The sequence below is a fragment of the Alnus glutinosa genome, chromosome 13 (genome assembly GCF_958979055.1).
Source record: "Alnus glutinosa chromosome 13, dhAlnGlut1.1, whole genome shotgun sequence".
NCBI lineage: Eukaryota > Viridiplantae > Streptophyta > Magnoliopsida > Fagales > Betulaceae > Alnus > Alnus glutinosa.
This window is the reverse complement of record NC_084898.1, coordinates 19,530,328-19,539,866: the sequence shown is the minus strand read 5'-3', so window position 1 is coordinate 19,539,866 and position 9,539 is coordinate 19,530,328. Positions and strand designations below refer to the sequence as shown.

Here is a 9,539-nt window from a genome sequence, read left to right as displayed (position 1 = left end):
GTAATTATTCTCTATAAGATAAGTAGTACCTTGTAGGATTGATTGTAATCAGATTCATCAAATTTGATTGATTTGAGATTTGATTTATTCTAATTCTTTTATAAATATGAATATTTTGTATGATAAAAATATCAAGTAACTTAGAGCAATATGTAGCTCTAAAAACTTTTAACCTATTGACGTAAATTATACATCAAACCACGTAGAATTTATTGTCTTGTTGGTCCTGCTGGCTCTCTTTTAATTTCGATAGTTTTAGAGAGCTTTTAATGATTTTCTTTTTAAGAGGCCTAATATTTTTGAGGGCTGCTTACTGTCCACCCATGTGAAAAAGCTCGGATACTAGGTTTGTTGGACATTAATCAACTTTGTTGGCCATGAGCTTCGCATGCCACATTTTGCTTGTCATCATGGCCTACTGGCTAGGCCAATTAGGCTACCTCTTAAGACCTCTACTTTATTATAAATGGCTTTTATATTAAATTTAATGATAACTTTAATTAAAAAAAAAATTATAGTTTAGCCATCTAAATTACTACATGTTTTACGTTTAACCCTATAAACTGTCAACACTTTTAGGGTCTGTTTGAGTTTGCGGTTTTAAAAAGTGCGATTTAAAATAACGATTTTAAAATGTGTAATTTAAAAAAAATGATTTTTAAAAACGCAGTTAAGCGTTTGGCAAAATCGCAGTTTAGCCTTTAAAATCGCGAATTTACCTTTAGAATTTTACGTTTTCAAAAAAGCACCATCTTATTTGCGATTTGAAAAAGCAGATTTCCTGCGTTTTCAAATCGCAATTTTTAAAAACGCAGTTCCCAAACGATCTATGTTCTGCGATTTGGTTTAAAATCGCACTTATTGTCTACGAAATCGCAATCCCAAACGCACCCTTACTCCGGCCCTCAAAACTACCAAAACCTTTGAAAAATGCTCCATTTGGAGAAATATCTCCATATTATCCCTGTCATGTGTCACTTTTCAATTTTTTTTTTTTTTTTTTTTTTTGTAAAAAATAAAACTAAAAACTAAAAAAACCAAAAAAGTAAACTTAAAAAAAAACTTTTTTTTTTTTCAAAAAAAAAAAAGGAAAATGGGGTGGCTCGTGGCCACCCCCAGGGTGGCCTGGGGGTGGATTTTGGGCCACCCCAAATGGATTTCGGGTTGGCCCGAAAGCCACCCCTAGGGGGTCGGGGATGGTGCGCGGCCAACCCCAGGGGCCGGGGTGGCTCGCTGGTCCCCCCCCCTTCCGATGGTAGCCACTCCCAAGACACCATATTTTCTATTTTTTAAAATAAAAATAAAAATTTAGTTTTTTTTTTTTTAAAATTGAAAAATGACACGTGACATGAATAATATGAGGATATTTCGTCAAATGAAGCATTTTTCAAATGTTTTGATAGTTTGGGGGGCCGGAGTTAGAGTGTTGGTAGTTTGTGAGGTTAGACGCAAAACGGGTGGTAATTTAGAAGGTTAAAATGATATTTTCCCTTTTAATTAAAAGTCATATCATATTTAGAAGGATAAATAAGAATAAAAATCTTGCATATAACATTATTATTTTCTAAAAGATGGAAACTTCACTCTGTATTTTAGTTGTGTCACATATGCGAAGACAAATTAAAGAAAATAAAAATCTTGAATATATATATATATATGACTTTAATTAAAACGTGAATAGAATGTGAATGCTTTTTTGCCTCCATTTTTATTGATCGACCCCACCGTCGTGTAAAATGAGGGGAAGACAAGCTTAGCAGTAGAACTTTCAAGTGGTCCCATTTAAACGAGTGGAGCAAAGCTTATCAATGTACCTCACGTTACCTCGTACATATATTTCACTTCGACGCTCTGCCATTTACATATGAAAACAGGAGACGGCAGACGCATTGAAGGTTGCACCAGTATGGCACCTTCTTCCCCTATAGTTTTCTCGGTGAGACGTAGCCCGCCGGAGTTAGTGGTGCCGGCAGAGAAAACACGTAATGAATTGAAGCGACTGTCAGACATAGATGACCAAGAAGGCCTCCGTTTTCAGCTTCCATTTATTATGTTTTACTCAAACAATAATCCGTTGATGCTACAGAAAGACCCCGTGAAGGTCGTTAGAGAAGCTTTAGCTAAAGCACTGGTGTATTACTATCCCCTCGCCGGCAGGCTTAGAGAAGGACATAACCGGAAACTTACGGTGGATTGCACCGGAGAAGGTATCTTGTTCGTTGAAGCTGAGGCGGACATCACACTCGAGCAGCTTGCTGACACAATTCAACCGCCATGCCCATATATTGATGAGCTTCTACATGATGTGCCTGGCTCTAACGCTATCCTTGGATGCCCTTTGCTACTCATTCAGGTGTATATAATGTTCTAATATTTTATATTAAAATAAAATATTCAATATAATTTATAATACATTTCAATTTCATCTTTTAAGATGTAACCCTAACGCTTCATCAATTTCTTTCATCATTTTCGCTCTTTCCTTTCTTTCATATTATATTTTCCGATCCATTATATATTTCTCTATAGTAGCATAGCCATTTTTTTGTGGCCTTCTACAAATGTCTCTTTCTGGGTGAGCTCTCCGACAATCTCAAAGTGGTTTCAGCCATCTACAAGTCTTTGCGTGCCTCTGCTTGCGCTGTCAGTGTCTTCCCAACCTTCCCTGAACCCGATTTTGAACATCTAAAACCAGAATAAGATTTGCAAGGCCTAGATCTATCAATATATACGTTAAAGATCCGTCTCCACCAACCACTGGACGCGCGGCCATCGTATCAGTTTTCGGCAAAATAACCTAGCTCCAAAAAGGGTTTTTTTAGCCCCAAATCGGTGGATCTATACTGAGTACTTTTTAAACAATATATATTCTAACACTTGTTTGCCTAACTCGTCCTCCGATCCAACTCATGCAGGTGACCCGTCTGCTATGTGGGGGATTCATCCTGGCAGTACGACTAAACCACACCATTAGCGATTCTCTTGGGTTGGTCCACTTCCTTAACACTGTTTCAGAGATGGCAAATGGTGCAGATGCACCATCGCAGCAGCCTGTGTGGCAAAGAGAGATCTTTAGTGCGCGAGACCCACCACGGATAACATGCGTACATCACGAGTACGAGGAGCAGGTGATTGATAACAACAACACAACAGCAATATTAATGGAGGACAGCATGGTCCATTGGTCGTTCTTTTTCGGTCCCAAAGAGATGAGATCAATACGGGGGCATCTTCCACCACACCTTCGGACATCCTCCACCTTTGAGATACTCAGCGCTTGTTTATGGAGATGCCGCACGATTGCCCTTCAGTTCGATCCCAATGAGGTAATTGTGTTGAAATTATTTCATTGGTTTTTATTTTTTATTTTTGAGAGGAACTTCACTTAATCATTCTTTAACTTTTATTACTTTTATAATCTCCCTTGAAAGGTTTAAAAATTCTTAATTTAATATATAAAACATTCAATTCTTTGTAATCTTACCCTTCCTGTTAGGGTTTAAGATTAGATGAGATGGTTAAAGAATAAAATAATCATTATACCCTTATAAACTTTATAAAATTACCTTTAAAATTACAATTTATTTTTTTATTTTTTTAAAAAAATAAGGGTATTTTGTGAATTTCTCATCCATTTGTTAGGATTTTCTGTAACGATGGGGTGAGATTGAAAATTGTTTAAAATTCGATTTATTAAATTAAGAGTTTTTTTGAATCTTGAGAGAAAAATTGCGAAAGTTACGAAAGTTTAGAAAGGTTAAGTGAAGTTTTATTTTTTTCATTTGAAAAGTTATAAGAATTTTTTTGTGATTTATAAGGAAATTGTCTTATTTTAGAATGACTTTTGAGCAGACATATGTTAGTGGTGTACGTCACTCAGTCCGTAGAACTGGCCGCATGTGTAAGGCATGGACACTTTAGACACTTTGCACGGGCCACACACTTATTATTTTCATGTGCATTTACACACTTTCTTCACCTCTTTTTCTTTCTGTTACATATTTTATTGTTCATAATAGTGTTTGCATATTATATAGGGTTAAATAAGGTAATGGTAACTATAGTTCAAAGTCTTTATTTTTTGTCCCGTGTGTTTCAATTTGTATTACAGATGGTACTTGAGTTTTGAGAAAAGACGAAAATGGTACTTCCGTCAATTTTTCTGCCAAAAAACTAACAATAGTGACAGGTATTGACACGTGTCTACTCTCAAGTATTGACACGTGTTCTATGCATTAAAAAAATTTAAAATAATAAAACTTAAAGAAAAATATTTAAAAAAATTAAAAAACAAAAGGAGGGTTGGCCCAAGGACAAAAGGCTAGAAAAAAAAAAAAAAAACAAAAAAACAAAATAAAAATAAAAATTAAGGGGGTTTGGCCATTGGGAGTGGCCAAACTACCCCCGTGCCACGGGTGTAGTTCGGCCACCCCCAAGGGCAAAAAAGAAAGAAAAAAAAATGAAAAATAATGTAAGGAGATTTGGCCTTTGGGGTTAGTCAAACCACCTCCATAGGACACGGGGTTGGTTTAGCCGCTCCAAGAGTACAAAAAAAAAAAAAAAAAAAAAAAAAAAAAAAAAAAAAAAAAGGTGGTTTGACTCTTGGAATGGCCAAACCACCCGAAAGACTTTGAGCCACTCCAAACCAGCCATAGTACCACCTCATTTTCACCTCATTTTAGCTAGGAAACTGATTACTTCACTACAAGAGTGTACAATAAGTGCACTCTTCCCCTCACATGAGGGTGAACCGAGTGTGTAGGCCACCCTTATGTGGAGGAGAGGAGTACGTCCACAAATTATGCACATGTTGTAAAAGTAACATTGTCCTTCTAGCTAAGGGATGGTTGCCACCACAAATATATAACATGCGTACATCACGAGTACGAGAAGCGAGTGATTGACAACAACATAACAGCAACAACAAAATTAATGGAGGGCAGCATGGTCCATTGGTTTTTCTCTTTCGGTCCCAAGGAGATGAGATCAGTACGGGAGCATCTTCCATCACACCTTTGGACATCTCCCCCTTTGAGATACTCGGCGCTTGTTTATGGAGATGCCGCACGATTGCGCCCTTCAGTTTGATCCCAATGACGTTGTGTACAAGTTATTGAGACCTCACTTAATAATTCTAACTTTATTTTTACAATTTTTTTTAAAAAAATTTAAAAGCTCTCAATTTAGTATATTAAACATCTAATTTTTTACAATTTCACCATCTCATAAGGGTTTGGGGTTAAATAAGATAGTCAAATGATAAAATGAACATTATATCTTTGTAAACTTTATAAAATTACTTGTAAAATTACAATTATATTTTTAAAAAAATAAATAAATAAAATTTTAGAGTATTTTGAGAATTTCTCATCCCTTTGTTAGGATTTTCTGTAAGAGAGGGATGAGATTGAAAATTGTTTAAAATTCGATACATTAAATTGAGAATTTTTTGAATTTTGGAAAGGAGATTGCAAAAGTTATGAAAGTTTAGGAGGGTTAAGTGAAGTTTACCCTATTTTTTAATTTGAAAAGCTATAAGAATTTTTATTTTTGTGTTTTATAAGGAATTGTCTTACTTATTCTAGAATGACTTTTGAGTAGATACATGCTAGTGGTGTCACTCAGTTTGTAGCATTAGTTGCACATGCTCGCACGTGTAACGCATTGACATTTTAGACACACTTTATATGAGCCATGTGCTTATTATTTTCATGTGCATTCCCGACATGTACAATTGTTATTCTAACAGTCGAATGTTTTGTTCAAATTTTACATAAATAACCGTTTTAAACTCGTATTTCAATAGTCATAAACTGCTTAATCTTTTAGCTTTATAAAAGAATGATTTCAAAAATTTAATTTACACACTTTCTTCACCTCTTCTTCTTTTTGTTACACATTTTATTGTTCAGAATAGTGTTCGGATCATCTATAGGGTTAAATAGGGTACTGGTACATGTGGTTTAAAGTCTTTATTTTTTGCCCCCTTGTACTTCAATTCGTATTACAGATGGTACCTGAGTTTTGAGAAAAGACAGAGATAGTACTTCCGTCAATTTTTTCGTCCAAAAACTAACGTACTGACAAGTATTGACACGTGTCTACTCTCAGGTATTGACACGTGCCTACTCTCAGATATTGACATGTGTCATATGCATTAAAACATTAAAAATAATAAAACTTAAAGAAAAAAAATTAAAAAAACAAAAGGAGGGGTGGTTGAGACACACCTAAGGGCAAAAGTGCAAGCAAAAAAAAAAAAAAACAAAAAAACAAATTAAGGGGGTTTGGCCCCCCCCCCAACCAAAAAAAAAAAAAAAAGGGTTTGGCCCTTGGGGTTGGCTCGGCCACCCCAAGAGAAAAAGAGGAAATAAATAAATAAAAAATAAGGTGGTTTGGCGCTTGGTACTGGCCAAACCACGCACCCCCAAGAGTCAAACCTCCTAACTTTTTTTTTTTTTTTCTTAATAAAAAAAAAAAAAAATTCCTCTTTTGCTGAGCCACCCCATGAGCCACAAGAGTAGTTCACAAAAAAAAATAAATAAATAAATAAATTGTTGTAGTAAGGTGGTTTGGCACTTGGGGTGGCAAGTGCACGCGGTAAGCAAGTTTTGCTTTCTTTAATTGGAAATTCCCACGTCTTTATTTTGTAACAGGTTGTTCGTCTATCACCCATGATAAATGCACGCGGTAAGCAAGGGATACAAGTGCCTGATGGATATTATGGCAATGCATTTGCTTTCCCAACTGCAGTTACAAAGGCTGGATTACTCTGCGAAAATCCTTTAGAATATGCATTGGAGATGGTGAAGAAGAAAAAGTCAGAAATGAGTGAAGAGTACATCAGATCAGTGGCAGATCTCCTGGTGATCAAAGGACGCCCTAAGTATACAACAGCTGGGAACTATCTTGTTGCTGATACAACACGTGTCGGCTTTGGAGCCATTGATTTCGGGTGGGGCAAGCCGGTTTATGGGGGTCCGAGCGGGGCCATACCATTTATAAGCTTCTATGCAAGTTTCAGAAACAGCAAAGGTGAGGATGGGGTTGTAGTGCCGATATGGTTGCCATTGCCTGTAATGGAAAGATTTCAACAAGAGCTGCTGAAAATAATTGATCAGAAGCCGAATAGGATTATGTCCATGCTCTAAAGCAGTTGTTGTAGAAGATATATTATGTTTTTATTATATATAAATTAAGGTATGGCAAATAAAAAGTTAACATGTAGAAAGTATTAGTGATCGGATTTATGCCCTAAAAGTCGGCCACTTTCATATGTATATTGTAAGAGTCCATGGCCTTACTCTCAAAAGACACCTTAGGAAAGGGGGACACTTAATACACCCACTCACGTGTGGCACTATTGTCCGAACACGTGTATTGCATCAATACGGCAACAGGAGGGAAGGTCCAATCCTCTCTCTAAGACGCTTTGAGAGAGAAGGGGGTGTACATGGCTTATAAAGTCTACAAGACAAGGATTTCTTAGCAATGTGGGACACTTTAACATATATATGTATTACTTTTTCGGTTTATTAATAAAGTTGTTTGTTTTTCTGAATTTTATGAAGAAAAAAAAATATAGAAATGTGTAATTTGACATGCGGTGGTAGTATGGGAACCTCAATGTCACATTTTACACTTTGAAAATGTAAAAGAAAATGTGGTGATAGTTCAGTAGGCTAAAATATATTTTTCCTATAATCAAATGTAATATTTTAAGAATAAAAAATGTCTCATTGCAACTTATTCATAACATGATGATAACCAATTATTTATTAAAACTTTTTTTTTTCCCTGTTAGAAAGCAACTTATAATTAAATAGTTACTGCCAGTCAAAAGTCAAAACTGCGTGAAAAAAAAAAAAAGCCTCCGATCTAAGAACACGATCAACAGATGAAATGAGCGTCTACATGTATATGCGGTATTTGTCATATCCGCGCACGCAGCATCCGCAAAATGCGGATATCACTTTTAGATATTTATATCTACATCTGTATCATGTTTTTGTAATCTGTATCCGCGCGTTTATTGCGGTTATTATCTGCTATCCACATACTAGTTAATGGGTCTTTTGAGTCGTCTTTAGGCATCTATTAGGGCATATTTTAAACAATTTTGAAAATAGTTTAATTCAATACAGCCAACAAAAAAAACGTAAATATAACCTATACTCAATCCAAAATGGCATCCTTTTGGTGACTTTATTAAATATAATATATAAAATATATATTTTATATAAAGGGTACGTAGATGAGGTTATTAATAACATCCGCATACCCTAAAACTGATATCTACATCTGCATGTGTGGATAGCGAATGCGGACGTTAATATCCATCCGCATGTACACCCCAAAGATGAAGAACGAACAAGGCTTGAGCGGCTTTCTTCAAATTTTAGCGTAGCAACAGCTGAGAAAAGGGTTACAGGAGCCAATCTTGCATTGTTCCAACTTGGTTTTGCCAAGCCTGAACGTGAACGGTAAAAAAAATACAATTTTTGTTGTCTCTAAAGTCTTCATCGAGGAGATTTCTACTGAAGAGGAAGAAGGAGAAGAAAATGTTTGTTACGAGAGACATGCTATTTAGTACACTCGATCATTAATTCTTCCATCCTCTTATTTTGAAAATTAACCATTAGATCTGCGGATCCTACATATCTAATTATTGATTTTCAAAATATGAGGATAAGAGAAAGATATGAGAATACAAGAAAGCATGTCTCTTGTTACAATGCTAAAGCCGATGTAGAGATATCAGATACAGTGGTAGGTAAAAAAGATATGAAACGTATCCTTGTTGAGTTTAATCTTAGTTGTTGAGTTGGGTTGAATTAGTTGAAGATCAGTCCAAATTTGAGGACAACTTAGAGCAATAGTAACAACTTTTCTATAACAAAAAAAAAAAAAAACCATAAATAGTCACATGCAACAGTTTCTCTATTGTTTCACTAAACATTGTGAATGCTACGTATAGTGCTACCCAATGCATTAAGTAGCACTTTAGATTCCCTATAGCTTTCCTATCCATTATTTTTAACACAATATTTCTCTCTCATCTCTTCTCTTTTTTCTTTTTATTGGCGATTGTGTTGGAATTTTGTAAAAAAATGCGAGGATAGGTAGTGAACTTGTATTTTATAAAGAAATAATATTTAAATGGTATAAGAAAAGAAGATATTGTAGATTTTATATGGAGAATGAAGCAAAAAGTAGCTTAGTTCCCTAAATTTCAAAAAATCTAAGGAAAACTGATGTTAGTGCTCTTACAAGATATAATTCAATGTCTAAATACATCCCTAGATATAAAAGGCCAATTTATAGGTAACCCAAAAAACGTAACTTACTAATAGCACTTCCAGTGGATTATGCAACTCCTCCCACGAATTTATCTTAGTTGGGCCGGAACTAAAATAATAAAATGTAATGATAAGATAATTATTATTATTATTATTATTTTATCTTTTCATATATTATGTTTTTATTATGGGTAATTACCTTTTCTTCCCCCAATCAACTACTAGTCATTGTCAACATGC

General features: G+C 35.1%; 1 protein-coding gene across 1 annotated transcript; it reads left to right on the top strand.

The window, feature by feature from the left end:
• Nucleotides 1-1,854: 1,854 nt before the first annotated feature.
• Nucleotides 1,855-7,564, top strand: LOC133853673 (methanol O-anthraniloyltransferase-like). The gene is made up of 3 exons (XM_062289668.1): nucleotides 1,855-2,353; nucleotides 2,916-3,326; nucleotides 6,657-7,564. The coding sequence occupies exons 1-3, from the start codon at nucleotides 1,865-1,867 to the stop codon at nucleotides 7,149-7,151; spliced, it is 1,395 nt and encodes a 464-aa protein (XP_062145652.1). The 5' UTR covers nucleotides 1,855-1,864; the 3' UTR covers nucleotides 7,152-7,564.
• The last annotated feature ends 1,975 nt before the right edge of the window (nucleotides 7,565-9,539 follow it).

Bases quoted from the DNA above. Each gene is read 5' to 3' on its own strand.
- LOC133853673 (XM_062289668.1), top strand. From the start codon at position 1,865: ATGAAAACAGGAGACGGCAGACGCATTGAAGGTTGCACCAGTATGGCA. The intron at 2,354-2,915 runs GTGTATATAATG...CAACTCATGCAG, and splicing joins GCCCTTTGCTACTCATTCAG to GTGACCCGTCTGCTATGTGG. The intron at 3,327-6,656 runs GTAATTGTGTTG...ATTTTGTAACAG, and splicing joins TTCAGTTCGATCCCAATGAG to GTTGTTCGTCTATCACCCAT.